Source organism: Ochotona curzoniae, unplaced genomic scaffold (genome assembly GCF_017591425.1).
Source record: "Ochotona curzoniae isolate NIBS_2020 unplaced genomic scaffold, NIBS_Ocur_1.0 scaffold_461, whole genome shotgun sequence".
Taxonomy (NCBI): domain Eukaryota; kingdom Metazoa; phylum Chordata; class Mammalia; order Lagomorpha; family Ochotonidae; genus Ochotona; species Ochotona curzoniae.
In genome coordinates, this window is record NW_024467120.1 from 12492212 (window position 1) to 12515584 (window position 23373).

The window sequence follows — 23373 nt, forward strand, 5'->3', positions numbered from 1 at the left end:
ACTGGGGCCGCAGGGGATCTGGGCACTTGTAAGGTGGAGAATTAGCATATTGAGCCATTGTGCCAGGCTGGGTCTAATGATAATTTTTTAAAATTTTATTTTAACTTCTTTTTAAATTATTATTATCATTCTGTGATACAGTTCCATAGGCCCTGGGATTTTCCCTGCCTCCTCCCTAATTCCCCTCCCCCCTCCACCAAATTTCTCTATATTATTAATATAACATAGCTCTTCATAAACAGTCATATGGTCATCATTGAGGGCATGGACAATGGCAGAGTCCAGCATCCTATTGTCAAGATACAGCTTATAGTTTCATTAGTAGTCCATCTTTGATCTGGAAGTAGAGATGCACACTGCACTGCATCCTCACATCTGGACATGATAATCTCTATTACACAGGCACCATGCATTCCTCTTAAATGAAAAACCACAATACAAAATCAACAACAGGAAGAAAAACAGAAATTTACAATGCCATAAATTTCTCAGGAGGCTTTGATAGTTCAACAGTTCTGAATTGTTGGCGAACCCGCCACTCCAATCGCTGTGAAATCTCTCCCAAATCCACTGGCTGCTATAGTCCACCCCAGTGTCTCTGTCTGCCTAGATCTTCACCACCAATGTTTAGCTGGGGCAGTTGTTCAATTTGTTCTATGCTCTGTCCTCTGACATGGTACTAGGTGTCCTCTGGAGGCTCCAATGCACTGCCCCATCCTCCATGTACATTTGGACATGCTGTACACTGGTTTGTCTGAGCAACTGAGGAGGTCCAGCTCTGACAGATGCACCCCCGGTCAGAGCATAGAAGTTGGATTTCTCTCCATGGTTATGGTTCTGAGTCCAGTGGTTCAGCTGGTAGGGAATTGCCAAAGAAAGATTCTTGTGTGTGTTGGCCAATACTGGGTCCAGCACAGTCCATCACTCAAATCAGCCTACACACATATTGGTAGTTACAATCGCTGGGTCAGTTCTGTCTCCACCCTGTGTTTTATGCAACCCAGTGGGTGTTGCCGCCCAGCCCATTCCTGCCCACCACATACTCGACCTTCACATAAACCAGTGGGAGCTGCAGTCTAGTCTGAGTGACCAACAAAACAACCCACCAGGTGCGCCCCTGACCACAATTTTTCTTTAGAATCAACTCTTAATGGTTAATGTAACCAGACAGTAACATTCTGATGTCTGTGGAATCTGCCGTTCTACACTGACAATAAGGAGTAGATTAAAAAAATAAAAAAACCTTGCTATTTCTTGCCTATGACAACTGATTCTTATTTTCCTTCAGAAGGATTTATTTCCCCTTGACATGGCGCTATCTTTGTTGAACCAACTGGTAAGACTAGCAATAATTACATCATTCAGATCAGGTTTTGTTAGTAGTTCATGAAGACTTTAGTTTTCTCAGCTTTTAGGAAAGTATTTTAAAAGTTCATGGTTTGGGATATATTTGCTAGTGCATGTGAGAACTGGCTCTGGCACCATGGAACTGGGGCTGGAGACTAACCTAGTACGGGTTCTGGAATAATGCCCTGATCATGCCACCACGCCCGAGGAGCGTGAGGAGCTGGAGGCAGGCTGGGGACAGTGACCTGGTCAGCAATGGGCCCCATGAATTGCAGGACTACCTAGACCAACAGGATCTCCACCTCAGAGAACAGTCCATGGATGTGTGGTCTGACCACAGAGCACGTGGTGTAAGATGAGGCTACCCCCACTGCTGACTCCAGAGGGAGGATGAAGAGCATAGCCGGATGCACATGAAAGACAAGTTCATGAAATCCTCCAATCCAACAGAAGACCTCAAGTACCTCTTCAAAGAGTGGAAAGAAAAGGGGCACAATATTTGAAGTCAAGTTCTGCAGAAAGCACCTAGGCCTTTGGACATTGTAAAGCCGACATGGACAGCCAGTCAATAGGTCCTAGAACTTACACAGAAAGAGCAAGGAAAAGCATGTAGGAGGACAGTTGGATTATGTCACTTCTCTTTTTTTTTTCTTTTAGAGTTCATTCATTTTTTTTTCCCAAGGAAGAGATACACACACACACACACACACACACACACAGAAACTCTTCCATTTGCTGGTTCACTCCCCAAAGGTCTGAAGCCAGGAGCCAAGAGGTTTTTCCAGGTCTCCCTCTTTTTCAGGTCATAAGCAGAAAGCTGGATGGGAAGTGGAGTAGCTGGGACACAAACTGTTCTCCATACTGGATGCTGGTGCTTGTTGGAGCTTATAGAGCTACCATGCCAGCCCCGATTATGTCACCTTTTATAGAACATCAAGTAACACTCCAAGGACATGTTCCTTCCTCTCCCCTCCAAACTTCAGGTCTCCGAGGTGGCACCAAGAGACCATAAATATTCCCTGCCATTAACATAGCCTAACAACAAAGAGGTATACATACTTTTCCCACCCCTGTCCTATCCCCCACTGTGGACACATCTCTCTCAACCCTCCACCCTCCCTGACTGTTCAATGTTATTTTATATTAGAAGTCAATGTGACAAAGATTCATTCATTTTATGACTTTCCAACACATAGAGATACACAGTTCTCAAAGTTCACATAAATTGAACAATCCCTTGGATTTATGCCAAGAACCCAAATAATATGAATCTAATCAAATCCTTTTTCTACTAAAGATAAGCCAATCATGGGATTAAATATTTCATAAATGAGTGAGAAATTAAACATATTGTCAGTTACCCTAAAAACACTATAATTCATCCCTATTTATATTCCTGTTCATCATAAAGTGGCACTAGGTTTAAATATCACAGACCCTTTGTTCCAGATGGTAGTATAGTATTTTACTGAACAGAGAAAATTGCTTTAGATGATATTTAGAATAACTGCTATCACATAAATTGTATCACTTGCTCCAAATATGCATAAATATTTGGATGCCATTATAGAAGATTTAATGTACAAAGGTATGATTTGTATGTTATTAGTATTAGAATACAAATCATAATGTACACAAAAGTGTTTTTGATATCCATATTTCAGAAAATCTAAGTATTAGCATTGAGAATACAAAAAGAGAAAAACAATTTCTTTTGTGCTTTAGAAGAAAATGCATTCAATTTTATGTATTTTTGCCCTTTGTTTCATATACATACTAGAAAATAAAAATTAACAATAACCATTTGGCTGTAAAAGCACCTCAATGGTTAGATACATGAGAGAGCTAAGCAGGATGGTTTCATTGTTTCTATCAACACAATGTATGGAAGAATGGTCAAATTATTTGATTTTTTTTTAATCTCAGATTTACCACTGTAAAAGTTAAGGTTAGAACACATATTTACTTGCCTCATTCACTCTACTATTTTTCTATGTCTTTCCTGTCTGTCTTTTTGTAGAGTCATGGTGGATTCTCATCAGCTTCTTCAGGGCATCCTTCATGTCTTTATTCCTTAATGTGTAAATGAGGGGGTTCAGACTTGGAGTGATGATGGTGTAAAAGAGGGTGAGGAATTTGCCCTGGTCTTTGGAGGCACTGTTCCCTGGTTGCAAGTACATGTAAATAACAGTTCCATAGAAGATGGACACTACAGTGAGATGAGAGCCACAGGTGTTCACTGCTTTTCGCTGGCCTGCTTTTGACTTCATCCTTAGCACAGTTTTGGCAATGTAACCATAGGAGATGAGAATAAGGATCAAGGGTGTAAGGATAATGAAAATGCCAAAAGAAAAAATAGACATTTCAACTGCTGTTGTGTCGACACAGGCTAACTTGACCATAGCTGGTAACTCACACAGGAAATGATCGAGAAGGTTGTTTCCACATCGAGGCAAATTCAGGGTGAGTGTACATAATATTACAGAGCTGGCCAGACTAATGCTCCAAACCATGAGGATCATCTTGACACAGAGATGTGGGTTCATGATGACAAGGTAGTGCAAGGGTTTGCAAATAGCTGTGAAACGATCATAGGACATGACAGCCAGGAGCAGGCATTCAATGGAGCCCAACCACATGTAGACATAGAGTTGAATGACACAGCCCACAAAGCTGATGGTCTTCTCAGGGCCCCACAAGTTAACCAGCATCTGAGGAACAATGCTAGTTGTGAAACACAAATCCAGAAAAGATAAATTCCTGAGGAAAAAATACATTGGTGTTTGAAGCTGGGACTCCAGGAGAGATGCAAGAATGATGGCTGTGTTACCCAGTAATGTAATTAAGTAGAAGATGGTGACAACTCCTGACAGAATCTTTTCCAAATTGGGATGATCGGAGAAGCCAAGTAGAATGAAATTATGGAGAGAACTGTGATTTCCTTGGTGCATAATCCTGTGATGGCTAAATATTAGAGAGGGCAAGACAGTGAGGAGGAGCAGGCAGAGAAAGTGAATGATGAAATTAAGGAAAAAAGGGAAAAGGAAGAAAAAGAGAAAGAAGAAGTCAAAAAGAGGAGGGAGAGAAGAAGAAATAACTTGTCATTATGGACTATGTAAATACTTTGATGAGTTACAAAAATAATCAAATGAAAAATTATGTTAGTAATGGAGAAAATTAACAAATAAACATTAAATATGTTACATTTAAGTAACCTGGTACTTAAGATATGCCCTTTATGGTAATGAGATTAATATTGTATTTTAAAAATATCTAGGTGAAGTTTAGGAGGTTTTAAAAAAGATCTCAATGATAGCACAAGTAAAGATGCAACCACATAATGTCTTACCACAGCAGTTAGGAGGCATATTCTTTGAGGTGGTTAATGGGTTAATTCATAAAATCTCAACACTTGACTAATGTCTTTTTTGTTTGATTGCTAGTGTCTTTGGTTTTGCAGTTTGTCATCTAAGAGATCTGGCATTTATCCTTGATTCTTATTTCTCCCCATCGTCACCTTTTTTCAAATCCTTCTTTATCATCCAAACTCGTAGTTTTGAGTGCAAAAGTACAGGTTGATTATTGTTCATGTTTAAGAATTTCCAACAACAATATCATAATTCAAGCCAAGTCCCAGCAGTCTTCACCCCTTGTACTCAGCCTGCACACCATTACACTATTCATTAAAACATAGCAACTATGCCTAAATCTTGCTTGACACATTTGAATACATTCAAGGCATATCATGATTTTTTTGAAGTGTCCTCAAAGGACCTGTATTCCTTGGCTTCTACATAGGATTCATTCCTACTGGAAGACCTAAGAATAGTTCTTCTGGTTTACTATTAATATTTATTTACAACTCCTGTCATTCTCTTGACCACCTTTAAATGACTTTTGCTAAGGTCTCCTTCACACCCTCCCTACCAACACTGGCCTATGCATTTTAGGAAGACATACATTGTTTGTATTGCTCTTTGCTCTATCTGTATAATAACCCCAATAAAAAACATTTTCCCTAATATACCCTTTGTGAATAGAAGTTAAAGTCACACTATTTACAGTGACGAAAATAATCAATCTTGGTTGTCACTTTTTGTGAAGTTACCTCAATTGGGCAGTAGGTTGAAAATGAATGGGAAAGATAGTGATTTAATTTATGCAGAGACAAACGATGTTTTCAAGTCTGTTGAAAATAATGAAAACCATTAGTTTCTTTTGAAAGGACGAATAAGCTGAGCATTACTCAGCCATGCTAAACACATCCACTTTGCCTAGAGTTTCATGAGCACCTCAGAGCTGTGGTTGAGATTAACTGTCCACCACCATATTTTCCTATCACTGAATATAAAAAGATGAATTCTTAACATTTGACACTAAAATAACACCCAGAAAGATTTCATTAATGTTGTGTTATCTACTGAAAATTTTGGTACTGGATTATGTACTTTTTACCTTACTGTTTTAGTTACTATTTTAGAGATAATATATTTCTAATTTGCATTATGGTGAAAGGCATAGTACTTCACTAAAAAGTTAACAAAGTAGCTTATAACAAATATTGTTATTTTAGATACAATCAGACAGACAGAAATAATAAAAGTAGCAGGAAGCTTTTGGAGGTGACAGATTTATGGCACAGATTAGTGTGATTGTTTCATAAGCATATACTTGTCTATGGATGCATTAAGTTACATAACCATACGTTAGGCGTATGTTTTTTCTCTCTGTGTTTTGGTCCAGAACTATGTTTTATGTGCTCAAGAAACATACAGAAAACATTTAACTGAAAAGTAAAGGTACATTTCAAGTTGGTGAATCTTTGCGACTTCCTTTCTGTGTAGGTGCAGTACAAAAATTGGGCTTTTGATTATTATGCCATTTTAAATATGCTCTTTAATATGTAGAAGAAATTATTTAAACAATAACTATGAATCAAAAGTGGAAACATTAGCAGACCAGCTGCCTAAGGTGGCTGAAACAGTTGCTTTGAGGGAGTCCCAGAGGCAGTTCCTTAGATTTCACTGTTCTCTGAATACTGCCAACCATTAACAAAGGGAAGTAGCTGTACTGTCTCATGACTCTTAGATCTGAATAGGGAAAAGAAGCTATTGTCTTGACAGACACATGAATTATACAATTGTGCTTAAATATAAAACAGAGCTTTAGTTAAAAAGCATAAAAAAAAACCCCAAAATTCTTTTGAAATGAAAGTGAATGCTATGTTGTTGTTTCCTTAACTGTTCATGATCACTACAGCCCCTATGAATTAATTCAGGAAATAATAACATTTTTCTCTGGTATTATAAAGCTGGCACAAAAAGATCTGCATTTAATTTCTTGCACACATTATAAGACTTAGTAAAAATCAAAAGTATCAAAGCCATTCCTAGCTATACAAACTTCATAATTAATCTTTCAATCTTTCATTTTAATCCAGATATTTATTCTCGACTTGCATTTTATTCAAATGTATGAAATCAAAAAGAAAGAAACAACTTAGAGCTTTCCTCTGATAAAAAAGAAAAATTTAACCTTTTCCTTATAATGGAGGCAAAAAAATTAATGACTTCTTTGCAGGCATCTATAATATTTATTTACTCTGAGCCACTGGGAAGAAACTCAGAAGAACCTGCCCATACGTGTGCCAGTTCTTGTCCTCTTGCTTTCCTAAGCTTGCCCTCACTTGGAAGAGATATTAAAGCTGACGTTACTGTGACTCGGCGAGTGCTCCCTGGACGTCCCTCTTCTCTGTCCCTGCGGAAACCGTGGGGTGGAAGCCCTTGCTGTCCGGCGGAAGCCCTTGCTGTCCGGTGGAGGCCCTTGCTGTCCCGGTGGAAGCCCTTGCTGTCCCGGTGGAAGCCCTTGCTGTCCGGCTGCGGCTCTAACCTTTCCCCTCCGTGCTGCGGTGAATTCTGCTTCTCCTGAGGTGCGGGAAGGGGAGTCTTCACAGGACTCCTTGAACACGTGACTGTCGGTGAGGGGAGGGTTACAGACAAGTTCATATTGGTTGTTTTGGCTTCAGATCACCGTGCAAGCAGGTCTTGTTTGGAGAACAATAGAAAAGCCTCCTGCTCACCCTGAGTAAGACTGAACAACAGTTCCCAATACTGCTTGAAAACCAGGTCATCAAGTGAAACGCTCAGAACTGTATCTAAGCGACCTCACTAATGTCAGAGAAAATGCATGCAGATCACACCCTGGTATTGAATAGAACTGATCTAGCACATGCAAAGGAAACTGAACAAGGAGGTTTTGATGAGTTGGTTATAATCATTGCACCTTCTAGAATTAAAAATCATAATGCCAGCAATAAGCATACATTGACAGCCACATGTTCTATTCTTAAATATGGACGGGTTCTCACCACTGAGCAAGAAAACAACTTTAAATATTTACTTCTATCTGGTAGTAATCATGTGTATTTGAGATATAGTATAGCATGACCTTTGCACAGATAGATTTTGGATACAGACTTGCTGGATAAAAATCTATTGGTTCCACTTATCACATGTGTGAACTTGTGGGAAATTATTTAATCTTTCAGCATTCCATTTTTCTTAAACCCTTTCAGTTTAGGGGATAGTAAAACTTAACCACTTCTAATTAAAAATGTGTGCCCATTTAACAACATCCCCAGACTTTCCCTCACTCCAGCTCCTGCAAGTTACTGTTCTCATCCTGTTCTCTGGCACAGTGCCCTCCAGTTTCATCTGTGTTGTTACAAATGGCAGCAGCATTTCTCTCTTTTATGGATGAACTGCATATTTGTATATTTGAAAAACACTGAAGTCCACGCCTAGTTTTGTTCATAGCACACATTTCCCATGAGCCTCTGAAGGCCAGTGCTCCACACTTCATTCATTGATTCATGGATATATGTGTTGTTTCCACATCTTGGTGATTGTGAATAATATAATGATTAACAAGGAAGTACAGATTTCTCCATGACATATTGATTTCAGTTTCTTTAGATTGATGAAGGTATTTTAAGCACTTTGGGAAATGGGCTGGAGCATCCGTTGTTTTGTGTGTGGCCGGGTGACTGCAACCACCAGGGTGTGTGTGGACTGATGTGGTTCTTGAACTGAGCTGGACTCCACACTGGCTGGCACACACAGTAGTCAGTTCTAGGGTAACCTCCGGTGAGGTTTTCTTGTGGGATTCCCTCAACTGGACTGCTGGACTGAAAACTCTGATCACAGGGTAAACTCACAGAAGATTTGTTGTCTCACCTTTGAATGCATGTATTTGGACTGGGCCTCCTCAGTTCCTGATGTCTGTTCAGTGGCTAGCAGGCCCAGATGCACATTGGGAACATGAAAAGCAACTCATTGAGGCCTGCAGTGGACATTGGGGACCATGCCAGAGGGTGGAGGGCAGAATAAATTGGACAATTTCTTTGGTCAGCCTTTGACAGCAAGTTTCTGGACAAATTGATACTGTAAGAGGACTATGTCATTGGATAGACCTTGGAAAAATTCCTCTACCTATTGTAACTATGAAACCCAACAGTGTCTCAGAACTGTTGAAACCACTTAAGTAACATTCTTGAAACATCCTTCACATCGAGGACCCTAGGATGACATCAGGTGGCGTCCCTTCCCTGGGTACTGTTGTATCTTGGCTGCTAAGAGTGATTCCACCACCCCAATACAGGAGGAAAAAGATTGGAAGCAATTTTCTCACCCACTTTCCTCTACATATTGAGCCTCCCTACTCTAATCAGTGGTCCATTTGGGCATACAAACAACATTAAAAATAAATAAAATAAAATAAATAAAAATAAATTTAAAAAAGAAACTATTTGGCTACTTTGCAGCAATCACTAATTCAAAACAATTCTTTATGTATTATACAATGTATGTATTATAATTGTGCTTGTGAAGTTGTAATGTCCTATTAGAAAACAGTCAATATGTTAATTTATTTAAATGTAGTTCACAATATTCATATTATGAAAGTTACTGTACATAGCAATCAGTTAAAACTAATTGTTAAAGATCCCATTGTTGTTAAATATCAGCTATGTGCTTTCTCCTAAGTGTCACTTGGGAAACTCAGTTTGATTTGGTTATTAGCTATGCTATTGCTTTCAAAATAGTATCTTACAGAATCTATAGAGAGATAACTAGAAGTTTGCTTTATGTAATAATTGGCAACAGGAGCTAATGAGTCTACTGAGAACAGCAGCAGATGAGGTCCCCATGGTGTAGTTAACTCTACTGTTCACTCCATAGGAGGCTGTTAGCATAACAAGAACCAAAATAACATTTCAGAAGCAAATTTTATAGTTTCACTGTCAAAACATTTTACTCTGCCTTACTCCCTCTTGGTCATTTACATATCTTCACTACTCTAGCACAGTAATACAGTACATGTGTACAACAAAAATTAGTGCAAAACTTGTAGCTGTTTTTCAGAAGCATTCTTACTTCATTTGAAGAGCTCTCCTGGGAAAAGGGAATTATAAATTCTAAAACTTAGAAATATATTCAGAAACTGTTGTCCATCTTACTTACTAACACTGTATATAGACATATAGATTTATGTGTGTGTAATATATTTTCTGTAACACACTAAAATATTGTTAAAATATGTTACATAACAGTTTATATTATTAATAAATCCTGTAGTTTACATGATGTTAACATTGTTGATTAGATCTATTTCTCCTTTCTGTTTCAGAGGGTGGAGGGATAAGGGAGGAAGCCATACCAGCCTCCCAACCACCCCAGTATGCAGGAATAGGGAACTGCCACGGCATACGAGCCCAGGGTCCTAATGTAGTACACACTCTGAGAGGGTTCTGCCCAGCTGGTTTTGATAGTTCTGAAATGTTGATCTCACTGATCCAAGTATGAGGAAACCCTTTCAGTGTCCACTGGTTGACATAGTCACCTCAGAGTTTCCATTTGCCCAGATATTTGCTGGCAAAATTTGGCTGGGATAGTTGTCGAATCTGTTCTGTCCTTCCTCTGGGATGGTATAGATGTCCCCTGCAGGACTCAATGGGCTACCACATCCTCCATGTGGAATTGGATCAATGTCCACTACTCCGTCTTTTCCGTTGAGGAGGATCAGTTCTCGCAGGTGGGTCAAAAGCCCGAGTCAATTGGCATGGGCCCCACTAGACCCACACCCATGGCTTCATGGAACCGGCACTCACCACACAGGTGGGCCAAGGACCCAGGACAGGTGACCTGAACCCTATTGTCTTGCTGCCCCTGGGGCTCACGGACGTGGCACTCACCATGCAGGTGGGCCAAGGACCTGTTTCAGGTGACTCGAACCTCACCAGAACCTCCATCCCTGGGGCTCACAGACCCAGCAACCACAGGACAGGCTAATTTCTTACTAAATAATTTGTTTAGTAACTCCAAAAGAAGAAATGCAGATTCTTTTACATTTAATCCCCTTTTGATAAAATCCTATTCTTTCTTTTTTGTAACTGAATTCCACTTCCTTTTGTCTGTAATAACAACAAATTCATTTGATTTCAGTGCTTTTTTGCAATTCTGAAATATTCTGTTCTAAAGATTACTTATCATTTTGATAATCAAAAGCAGTCTTTAACTCTCTTGATACTATTCTTGGCAAATAATAATAATGACAATTATCATTAAAAGTGTGTATAACTAGGCAAATAGAAGTCCAAATAAAGATTGCATATTTTATGGGGCTGGCACAATGGGTCAGTTGTCTAGTGCTCCTCCTGCGAGTGCTGATACCCTAGGTGCATGCTGGTTCTTGTCTTTTCCTCTGCAAAATCTGTCTTTCCAATAAAAATAAATAAGTCTTTTAAAAAAGATTACTTATTTTAATTGGTCAATATCATTAATTTTCATTAAATTTAAAAAATTTATTTTACTTCAAAGAGTTGCAAAGAGAGAGGGAGGGTCAAAGACTGATTCACTGCCCAATGGCCACAATGGCTAGAGCTGAGTCAATCTAAAGCCAGGAGCTAGGAGCTTCTTCTGGGTCTCCCACATGGGCTCAGGGGCTCAGTAACTTGAGCCAACTTCTGCTGTTTTTCCAGGTCATAGCAGGGAGCCGGATGGGAAGTGGTTCTCATATAGTATGCTGGCCACTTGCAGGTGGAAAATTAGCCAATTGAACCACCTTGCTGGACCCAAGAATATATTTTCATCAACTACAGACAACATGGGGTGTAATAAGTCTCTTGAGCTTATTTCTGCTAACTGACTTGAGTTTTGTTTATTTGGCTAACATTTCCCCAGCTTTCTTCTCTACCCATCATAATCTCTAGTCAGTATCACTCTATTATTTATGTCAATGAAATTACGTTTTTAAGATTCCATTTGGGAGGTCATGTGTCATTGCCCTTTGCATCTGAATTCCTTCCCTTAACATATATTCCCCAGGTCTTTCCAAGTTGTTTAAAAAAATCATGATTTCTTTTCTATTGATGATTTTCTTCTATTCTAATCATCATTTCTTCACAGGGCAGCTTGTTTCACTGTCAATGAGTTTTTGAGACTCTTTGTAAATTTTGGATATTAGTCCTCTATCTGTTGTGTCGTGTGCAAAGTTTTTCTCTCATCCTCTTGGTTGCTAAAAATATTGTGAAAAACTATACATCAACAAATCAGATAGATGAGGGGAAATGGAGCATAAGTATATGGATAATAGATTCCTAGATGTATATTGCCAGCCAATATTTTAAATGCTTGGTTCCAAGAGCTACAGTATTGTGAGGTGGTCGAACCTTATTATTTGGTGCCCGGGAGGTGATCCCTAGAAAATCCGAGCATATTTCTTTTCTTCTTTATTCTATTTTTATTGAAGATATTTAATAGACATAAAATTGCCTCATCTATTTCATTCCATTAGCCCCAGCAACCCCTTCTAACCACTTGTATACTTTTAACTTCTAGCAGATTCACTTATATTTCAGATTCTGTATATGAGTGGAGTAAGGTGATACTTGTGTTTTCATCACTGTCTTATTTCACTTAATATAACGACCTCAGGCCCCTTACATGTTGCTGCAAATGACAAAATTTCATCCTTTTTATGACTGAGTAAGATTTCATTGCATATAAGTAACACACCTTTATCCATTCATTGATGGATGGACATTTCGGTTACTTCCATTTCTAGGTTATTGTCAATGAACTTTGGGGTGCGGATGTTTCATAAACAGATGGATTTTATATGTATTTTTTGTATGAATCACAGAATTGGGACTGATGGATGATATAATATATATGATTCTGTTTTTCACAATGGCTGATCTAATTTACACTTTCACAAACAGTATATAAGAATTTCCTCTTTGGGCCCGGCGCGGTGGCGCAAGTGGTTAAAGGTCCTTGCCTTGCACGCCCAGGATCCCATATGGGCGCCGGTTCTAATCCCGGCAGCCCTGCTTCCCTTCCAGCTCCCTGCCTGTGGCCTGGGAAGGCAGTCGAGGACGGCCCAAAGCTTTGGGAACCTGCACCCGCGTGGGAGACCAGGAAGAGGCTCCTGGCTTTGGATTGGCATAGTATCGGCCCATTGCGCTCACTTGGGGGGGTGAATCATCGGATGGAAGATCTTCCTCTCTGTCTCTCCTCTCTGTATATCCGCCTTTCCAATGAAAAATAATAAAAATAAATCTTTAAAAAAAAAAAAGAATTTCCTCTTCTTCTGTATCTTGATCACTAGTTGTTACAGACTTTAGAGAGTAAGGTGATGTCTCCTGTGAGTTTCCCAGATGAGAGCTGTTGCCCTTTGAATAAAGTCTACTTATAACTACTGCTCATTTTAATAAGATTATTTGTTTGTTATTTTATATCGAGTTGTTTGTGTTCCTTAAATATTCTGGATATTAACTTCTTGCCAGATGTATAACTTGCAAATATTTTCTTTCATTTGGAAATAATTTATTCACTTTTTTCTTGGCTGTTTAAAAGTTTTTTCTTTTTTTTTTTTTTTAATTATTTGAAAGGCAGATTTACATAGAGAAGAAGGAACTGAGAGAAAGCTCATCCATCCACTGGTTCATTCCCCAAATGGCTACAATGGCCAGAGCTGTGTCAATTTAATGCCGGGAGCCAGGAGCTTCTTCTAGATCTCCCAGATGGATACAAGGTCCCTAAGCTTTCATTACCTGCTGTTTTCCCAGGTCATATGCATCGAGTCAGATGGTAAGTGCAGCCACTGTGACATGAACTGGTACCCTCATAAGATCCTGGCTCCTACAGGATGAGTGAGGATATAGACACTGAGTCATTGTGCCAGGCCCAGTGTTATTTCTTTTTAATTTTATTTTTGATAGTGTTTACATAGTCAAGAAGGAAGCTTGTTCTTGTGGACCACTGTTCAGAGTTGGAAGGGTTGAGGAATAGGGGAAAGTGGACAAAAACATCATTTTCAATTTTCTGCTGGAGGTCTGGGCCTGTTGGTTGTTAGGTCTGAATGCCACTCGGCATTCATATGCTGATCTCAATTCGTTTGGATTAATTCCCAGGAGTGGAATGGCTGGTTCATGTTGTAACTCTATTTTCAGATTTCTGAGGAACCTTCATGGTCTTCCATAACGATTGTACTAGTTTATATTCCCAACATCAGTGAATCAGTGCACCTTTTCCCCCACAATCTCACCACTGTTCATTGTTTTCTGACTTCTGTGTGATAGCCATTCTAACTGGCATGAGGTGAGACGTCATTGTGGTTTTTATTTGCATTGTCCTGATTGCTGGTGTTCTTAAGCGTTTTTCAAGTATGTTAGTCATCTTAACAGCCTTTTTTTCTAGTTCTGTGAAAAATTTCACTGATTTTTGTTAGAAATTGCACTGAGTTTTTTTTTTTTTTTTTTTTTTTTTTTTTTTTTTTTTATTATTTTCTCATTGGAAAGGCAAATATACAGAGAGGAGAGACAGAGAGGAAGATCTTCCATCCGATCCCCAAGTGAGCCGCAACGGTCGATGCTATGCCGATCCGAAGCCAGGAGCCTCCTCCGGGTCTCCCACGCGGGTGCAGGGTCCCAAAGCTTTGGTCCGTCCTCGACTGCTTTCCCAGGCCACAGGCAGGGAGCTGGAAGGGAAGCGGGGCTGCCGGGATTAGAACTGGCGCCCATATGGGATCCCGGGCGTGCAAGGCGAGGACTTAACCACTTGCGCCACCGCGCCAGGCCCAAGAAATTGCACTGAGTTTTTAATTTACTTTGGGCAGCATGCATATTTTAGCTGCTCTTTCAATCTGTGAACACAAAACATTTTTCTATTTTCAATATTCAATTTTTCTATTGTTCAGTTTCTTCAGCCATTAACTTTTAATTTTCATTGTAGAGATATTTCACCTCCTTGGTTTAAAGTGAGTATTGATACTTGTCATTTTTTTCTGTGATCGTTACTGGGAGCATGTTCTTAATTTCTTGTCCCAAATAAGTCATTATTGGTGTTTAACAATGCTACTGGGCTGGGCGCAATAGCATAGTGGCTAGAATCCTCACCTTGTATGCATTGGGATCCCATATGGGCACTACTTCATGTTTTGACTACTCAACTTCCCTCCCATCTCTCTGCTTGCTTCCTTCCTTCCTTCCTTCCTTCCTTCCTTCCTTCCTTCCTTCCTTCCTTCCTTCCTTCCTTCCTTCCAAATGAAGGAGAACATGCAAGCCATCCTCTGCTGCTTTTCCCAAGAACATGAGCACAGGGCTGGGTCAGACATGAAAGAGCCAGGAACTGCACTGTATTTAATACCGGTGGGATGTGGCCATTGCAGGTGGTGGCTTAGCTTGCTGTACCACAACACCAGTCTCTCCTCTTGATTTATTCAAGGACCCATTGTTTGCCAGAAAGCATGCTGCTTAACTTCTATGTATTTCTGAATTTTTGGAACTTCTTTCCATTATTGACTTCTAGTATTTTACTACTGGCATTCAGAAAGCATACTTAATATGATTTTAATTTTCTCAAACATGTTAATAGTTGTTTTGTGGTTCAATAAATGATTTATTTTGTAGACTGCTCTCTAATCAGTAAAAACTGTAGTATGTAGCTGTTAAGTGGAATGTCAGTTGAATTTTGTTTAGAGTATAATTTAAGCCTAATGTTTTTTTTTTAAGATTTATTTTATTTTTATTGCAAAGGCGGATATACAGAGAGGAGAGACAGAGAGGAAGATGTTCCGTCCAATGATTCACTCCCCAAGTGAGCACAACGGTCGATGCTATGCCGATCCGAAGCCAGGAGCCTCTTCCAGGTCTTCCATGCAGGTGCAGGGTCCCAAAGCTTTGGGCTGTCCTTGACTGCTTTCCCAGGCCACAGGCAGGGAGCTGGATGGGAAGCGGGGCTGCCGGGATTAGAACTGGCGCCCATATAGGATCCCTGGCGTGCAAGGCGAGGACCTTAACCACTTGCGCCACAGCACTGGGCCCGTCTAATGTTTTTTTGGAATGATCTTCCCATTGATGAATGTAACATATTGAAACCCCCAGTATTGTTTTCTTACAGGGTCTCTATCCCTGTAGGTATGTCAATAATCATATTTACTTCATGGATTTATATGTTTTGCTGATACATTCATATATTCACAATTTTCTCTTCTCAAATATGTTTATATATTTGCAATTGTTACATTATCTTATAAAACTGATCTCATCATTGCATAATGCCTTCTTCAGCTCTCATTTGCAGCTTTTGGGTTACAGTCCATTTTTTTCTAAGCTAAGTCTAGTTACTTTTGACTTTTTCACCCATCCATCCACCCTCTGGCCTTTTGTAATCTTATAAGTTATGTATGTCTCTTGTCGGTAGCATAGTTGGCTCTTTTTAAAAAATCCATTCATCTACTCGGTCTTTTGATTGCAGGACTTAATTTATGTATATTCAAGATAATTAGTGTTATCTATGAACTTATAGCTGACATTTTGTAAGTAATTTTCGCAGATTCTGTCTCTTATTTTTATTTTTATTTAAGTGATTTTTTTCCTAATATTGTGGTTTGATTCCCTACTTTGTATTTTTCATTCATATATTATAGATTCTTACTTGTAGTTTCCATGATACATATCAAGAAGTATCTTACTGCTATTATATGCTCTGTCAAGGTAAATAACTTTGATCTTACAAGAAATCTATGCTTGGGCCTGGCACTATAGCCTAGTGGTGAAAACCTTGCCTTGCACACACCAACATCCCATATGGCTGCCGGTTCATATCTTTCCTGCTCCACTTCCCTTCTAGCTCCCTGCTTGCAGCCTGGGAAAGCAGTGGAGGATGACCCAAAACCTTGGGACCTTGCACTTGTGTGGGAGATCTAGAAGAAGCTTCGACTCCTGGCTTCGAATTGGCTAAGCTCTGGCTGCTTGTGGAGTGAACCAGTGGATGGAAGATCTTTCTCTGTCTCTCCTTCTCTCTGTAAATCTGACTTGCCAATAAAAAATCTTTTTAAAAAATAAAATCCATGCTTTTACACTATTTTCACTCAACATTTTGAATTTTTGATGTACTTTGCATCTTTTTATATTGCATATACCTGAGCAACTTTTTACAGCTATTTTTTAATTTAAGTCATTTAGCCTGTTAACTTTTATGCTAAAAATACATGTGATTTATATACTACTATTATAGTATTATAATGCTGTGAATTTGTATTATTATTCTTTGCCAACGGCTTTTATATTTCCATATTTCCATGTAATTTTAAAAAATAGTTTTGTTTATTTGAAAGATGGTATTCCAGAGAGAATAGATTCAGAAAGGGGGAGACAAGGAGAGAGAGAGAGAGCTTCCATTTGATGGTTTCACTCCTCAAATGGCACACTGGCCAGGGTTGGCCCAGGCAGAAATCAGGAACCAGTGGTTTCTTAGTTTCTTTCTGGTCCCCATGTGATGGACAGGGCTAAGCACTCGGGCCTTCTTCTGCTTTTTTTTTTTTTTTTTGCCAGATGTATAAACAGCGAACTGATTAGAAGAAGAGCAATTGGAAATGAACTGCCACCATATGAGATACTGGCATCTCAGGTGAGAGCTTAACCTGCTTGCAGGTGCCCTCGTGTAAGATTTTGGCATTTTAAAATTTCAGGTTAAAGAACCTCTTTAGCACTTTTAATGTTAGATTTGGTGGGGGTGAATTCCCTCCGGTTTTACTTGTCTGAAAGGGTCTTTCACACTCCTTCATTTCTGAAGGACAGCTGGGTTCAGTATTTGTTGCCACTTACTATTCCTTTGCCACTTTACAAATGCTATCAGTCTGCTCCTGTCTGTCCTTTGGGGCTCAGTTCAAGAAACCTGCTGTTAGAATGTTGGAATTCCCTTATGTTGTTTCTACTGTTCTGTTTTCAGAATCTTCTCATGAAGTTTGGTTTTGGAAATTTTCGTAAGAATGCATTTTGGGGCCGTCTTATTTGGATTAAACAGATTTGTAGACTTTGGATCTGCTAGTATTTGGATATCTATATCCTTTTTTTGGGTTGACTGTTTCCTACTATTATCTCTTTTTGTCTATTATTATCTCTTTAAGTAATCTTTCTCATTTTCCCCCTTTCTCTTGTCGTCTCTTCATCCTTATAACCTAAGGATTCACTGTTTCGATGCTGTTCCATAAATCCCATAAGTTCTCTTCTTTTATTTTCTTTTCGTCACTGTATTTTCAAATAACTCCCCTTTGAGTTCACTGATCATTCTCCGTGGTGAAATCAGCTGATCTCTTTCTGTTGCATTTTACTTTTCTTTCATTATACCTTTTAGTTCTTTTCTTTTTGTCCCTTATTGTTTTCTTGTTATGATTTGCCTAACAGTGTTTTGTTAATGTTTACCTAGTTTCCTTAACAAAAATTTTTTTGAATCCTTTAGCAGGATTTTATGTATCTCATTTCTTTAAGGGCTTTTACTGTTATCTTTTTTTTGTGTGCTATGATGTCATGTTTTTCTGATAATTCTTAAACCTTAAGGTTTGTATTTTGGAATGATTCTTCTTTTCACGGACTGGGCTTGCCTTGGGGTATGTTTGGACCAACAATAAGCCTGTCTACATATTTTGATCAAAGTTTTTGACATGTGCTCTAATTTCATGACCACTGTATCCAGTGCAGTGGAAGGGGGCTCTCTAGGTTCAGGGCCTCAAAGCTGACACTGTGCTGGACTGTAGTTTCTCAGTTTATTTTATTTTATTTTTTGATGATTATTACATAGTTTATTAGGGTGATAAGAGTGAAGAGCTACAAGAAGGAGGGTAAGATAATTATTTTCACATTGTCTCTTTTTCCTTCCTGTATATGGAGAAGTGGGGGGGATAAAGAAAGAAGACACACCCAGACTCCCAAATGCCTCTGCACCCTGGCTTCAGCCACCCAACACCACCCCAGAGTCCCTGATGGGGGGCATGCTCTGAGGGTCCTGCTTAAGAGGTTTCAATAGTTCAACATTTCTGAATTACTGCTGATATCTCCACTCCAAGTAAGATGAAATCTCTCTAGAACCCACTGGTTTGCATAGTCCGCCTTACAGTCTCCATTTACACAGATAGTCACTGCCAACACGTGGCTGGGTAGTTGACTGATTTGTCCTCTGTCTTCTGTTGTGGTACCAGATGTCCATTGCAGGATCCAATGTACTGCCGTACCTCCATGTGCACCTAGGTATGCTGTCCACTGCTCCATCTAAGCCACTGAGGAGGCCCAATTCTGACACATGGACTCCATGGTCATATCATGGAACCTGCAATTCTCTCCATGGTTGGAATTCTGAGTCCAGAGATTCAGTTGGGGGGATGTCCCCAAAAATTCATCTGAGGTGATCCCAGACCAGATTCTTATGTGTGCCTGCCAATACAGTGTCTGGCACAGTCCAATGCCCCAATCAGCTTATGCATATGCTGGTAATTGCAATTGCTGAGCCAGTTCTGTTTTGAGCCCTGTCTTCTATGCGACCCAACTGGTGTTTGGAACCCAGTCTGGTCCTGCCCACTACACACTTGGCCTTCACATAAATCAGTGGGAGTGTCTGCCTAGTCGGAGGGACCCACAGTAACCCCCACAAGGCTTACCCCTGCCCTGGTTCCCACACTTGCCAGTATGTGGAGCAGACTGGTCCAGTCTGTCCCACATCCCATTCAGCTCTCATACATAGCAATGGACATTGAAGCTTAGTTCAACCCAACCAACTCCACTATCCAGCCCATACATTTGTGGGTGTCACTCTGTGTAGCCATGCCTACCCCAGTCCTGATTCACATGCTCAGAAGTTGGAGTGGCACTCCAAGAGGGAGGTGACCACTGTTTCCCTTCTGGGCCCACTCCCAGGCCTGAATCTTTTACTCTCCAGGCTGTTTTGCAGTTTAACTTGACAGAATTGGCCCCCTCCCGCCTCCCATGCCAGCATCTGCTAGCTGATACTGCGGCAAAGCCCAACCAACCTACACCTATGCTGACTTTTGCATGCATCAGTAGGAACAGTCAAACGAGCCTGGCATTTCCTTGGTCCAGCTCAATGAGGCCAATAGGTGTATTAACCCACCTGGCCTGGTCTACCCCCATCTCAACTCATGCTCTCCAGTGAAAGTGGTGGTCCAGCAGGAGAGCCCCATGCAGCCACCTCCTCCTTTCTTGATCTGGTTGGGTGCTGCAGCCCAGTCTGGCATGACCTACCTCACCTCATCATTTGCCAGTGGGTGCTGTAGCCTGATCAGGCCCGGTCCACCCAATTCCAGCTCATATTTTTCGGGGCTACACCTAGCCTAGCTAGCTGGCCCCCAGTCCTGGCCCTCACATGAACTTGGTTGTGTGGTGACCTAACCTGGCCCAACCCACATTTCATTCTCCACTCTAATTCGCCACTCTGATTCAGCAGTGAGTGATATGAACTGCCCCATCCTGTTCACCCATGACCTGTGCCAACTGTATGCTGGTACGTACCACTACCTGGCCTGGTTTGGGCTGTTCTCTATCCTGGTTCTTAGATTCACCGGTGGCGACTATGTCCTGACAGAGGAGTTTCCCAAGCTCCTCCATCAGAACTTCTCCCACTCTCAGATCTCACACCCATCAGTGGGTTCATGGGCTAGTCCTACTTAGTCTACTTCCTATCTTAGCATGAACAGTGGCGTTTCCTGACTCGCCTTTGCCTTTGAATGCTGTAGTCTGGCATGACCTGGCCATCCCCCAGTCCCAACTCTCATTGGTGAGTGCTGTAGCCTGGCCCAGCTCAGTCTGCTCCCATCCCTGGCTCATGTAAACCAGTAAGTGTGACAACCTAGCCTGGTATTACCTGTACCTCAACCTGGTTTCTGCACTTGCTGGTGAGGTAACGTTTTCTTCGCCCAGTCTAGACTCCCCCTTCCAAAACCAACCCACATATTTGCCATCAGCTGGAGCTAGCTTTCCAGCTTGCCCGACCCCCGGGCCTGGACCATGTGCTCACCAACAGGAGCTATGACCCACTAGGGGATTTTCCCACATTTCTCTACCCAGTCCACTCCCTGACCCAAATCTCACACATGTCAGTGGGTGCTAGGCCCTTGCCTGGCATAATCTGTCCCTCCATACTGGCCTAATATGAGTTGGTAGATGTTGTCGCCTGACTTGCCCCACACTGTTTTAGGATGCACATGCATGTGCTGCTGCCTGGACCTGCCCGGAGTATTCTTGGTCCCTGTACATGAGTGTGGCATGGTCACACTTAGCTCATCATTACTTTAATTCTTGAGCTAACCTGCAGGATTTGTGCTTCAGCATATCAGGTAATATACAGTAAAAGCACAGAATTATCTGTCAACTTAAAAATAAAAACATATGACTGGTAGTGTGGTGCATCAGATTTAGCCTCAGCTGCGGCACCAGCGTTCCATATGGGCACGTTTGCATTCAAAGTAGTGGCTCTACTTCTGACTGAGTTCTTTGCTAATGGCCTGGAAAAATAGCGGAAGATGTACCAAGTCCCTGGGCCCTTGGAACCATATGGGAGACCCGAGAGACAATCTGGCTTCGAACTGTCTCAGCTCCACTTGAAAATGAGCCAGCAGATGGAAGGAAGAATAATGGAAAGTTTCTTGAATTAAAAATAAAGAACACATTTATTCATTAAAGAAAATTATGATACATTTTAAAGCACTAGCATCTGCATAAATTAAGGTTAAGAAATGAAATATGTAAGATTAACATTTCTTTGAATGGAACTTACTGCCCACATAGACTTTGGACAAACTTGGAGAGAGTATAAAGAGATGTTAGGATGGCCACTGATGAATTGTTCTTAGGAAGATAAGCTTTAATTATGGAGTTTATGTATCTAATTTTTTTAGCTACTTAGTGCTACTATCTTGGCATGTAAAAACCGGAATAAAACTATTAAACTGTATTTCCCTGAAGTGCTCATGGTGATGCATGAACATTGAGTATCATCTTTGTTCAATATGATTACAACAAAAATCAGAAATATATTCATTCAATGTTTTGCAAGTGAATATATAGAATTTTATTTATTAGAGAAGTCAATTTAACATACTCTCTTTGTTTAAAAAATTATCGGATGTCTTCTACCTACTCTTGGGAACTGAAAATTCTGCTCACCAGGTTTCTCAAAGCCCCCTTCACATCCTTGTTCCTCAGGGTGTAGATGAAGGGATTGAGTGTTGGAGTCACCACTCCATAGAAGAGAGCCATGAACTTGGGCTGGTCCCTTGAGATGGAAGAAGGGGGCTGAATGTACATGCTTATTGCTGGACCATAAAACAAGAAGACTACAATGAGATGAGTGGAACATGTTCCAAAGGCCTTTTTTCTTCCCTCAGAAGATTTAATCTTAAGTATAGCATGTCCAATGTGAGCATAGGATGCAAGAATTAAACATAGGGGAACAGCTAACATGAAAATGCACACTACAGAGAGGATTAACTCATTAGCTTCCTTGTCACCACAGGCTGTCTTGATCAGCACTGGGATCTCACACAGCAAGTGATCCAATGTATTGACACCACACAGAGGCAGCTGTAGTGTGAGGGTGGCTTCTAAGAATGCATAGGCCATTCCACCGAGCCATACAATGGATGCTAACAGGATGCAGACACGCCGATTCATGATGAGGGTGTAGTGCAGAGGTCTACAGATGGCCACATAGCGATCAAAGGACATAAGAGCCAAGAGCAGACACTCGGTGCCCCCCATTATGCTGAAGATGTAAAGCTGAATCACACAGCCCATGTAGCTGATTGTCTTCTTAGATGTTCCCAGGTTGAACAGCATCTGAGGGACAATGCTGGTGGTGTAACACATGTCCAAGAAGGAGAGGTTGGTGAGGAAGAAATACATGGGGCTGTGGAGCCGGGGGTCTAAGCTGGACACCAGGATGATGGCGATGTTTCCCAGCAAGGCCATGGGGTATGTGATGAGAAGAACAGTGAAGAGAGGGAGCTGGAGCCAAGGTCGGTCAGCAAAGCCGAGTAGAATGAACTCTTCAGGGTGGTGGCTTTCATTACTCAGTTCCATGATTCTGAGTTGTTCCACACAAACAGCGTAGTGCCTATTAAGGTACTAAGAGCTAACCAGAATTGATAAAACACGATTATGCATTGGCATCCATTCATGGAAAGTATGGTTAAATAAATTTCAGAGAAAATAATATAAAGAATCTTCACCAGGTGGTAGTATTTCACTTCAAGATAAAATAAATTAAATATTGATATCTTAAACAAATATGGTAACTGTTAGTATATAATTTCCCCTTCTAGTTCTGGTGAATGTTAAATTAAAATGAGAAGGTTCTTTATTTGGAAACCCTCAATATACTGTGTTGATACTCTGAATTGCATAAAAATCAGCTAAGAAGGCTGTTGCAATACAGTTTGTTGCTTCCTATCTCCAGGTGCATGATACAGTAGGTGTGGCACAGGTCAGAGAAATTGGGTGATTCATGTTCAGAACTATTTCTACAAGGCTTTGTTTTGAATATGAAGAACACACAAAGGTGGTGAAGTAGGAAAAGTGTTGGAAAGAAGAGAAATTATGGATCTGTGAGGATGGTCCAAATTGCCCTGTCCAGTTCTAATAAACAGTGAAATAATTACTCATTGTCTCCATGA

At 40.5% G+C, this 23373-nt stretch overlaps 2 protein-coding genes across 2 annotated transcripts; both read right to left on the reverse strand.

Annotated features, from left to right (window-relative positions):
- Positions 1-3338: 3338 nt before the first annotated feature.
- On the reverse strand, positions 3339-4298 carry LOC121147804 (olfactory receptor 2W1). Its single transcript, XM_040967714.1, has one exon. It carries the CDS (start codon positions 4296-4298, stop codon positions 3339-3341), a length of 960 nt encoding a protein of 319 aa, XP_040823648.1.
- Positions 4299-21835: 17537 nt separating this feature from the next.
- LOC121147805 (olfactory receptor 2B11-like) lies at positions 21836-22780 on the reverse strand. The gene has a single exon (XM_040967715.1). The coding sequence runs from the start codon at positions 22778-22780 to the stop codon at positions 21836-21838; it is 945 nt and encodes a 314-aa protein (XP_040823649.1).
- Between the last annotated feature and the right edge of the window lie 593 nt (positions 22781-23373).

What these genes read in the sequence shown, in the direction of transcription:
- LOC121147804 (XM_040967714.1), bottom strand. Translation starts at nt 4,298, where the DNA reads ATGCACCAAGGAAATCACAGTTCTCTCCATAATTTCATTCTACTTGGC.
- LOC121147805 (XM_040967715.1), bottom strand. Translation starts at nt 22,780, where the DNA reads ATGGAACTGAGTAATGAAAGCCACCACCCTGAAGAGTTCATTCTACTC.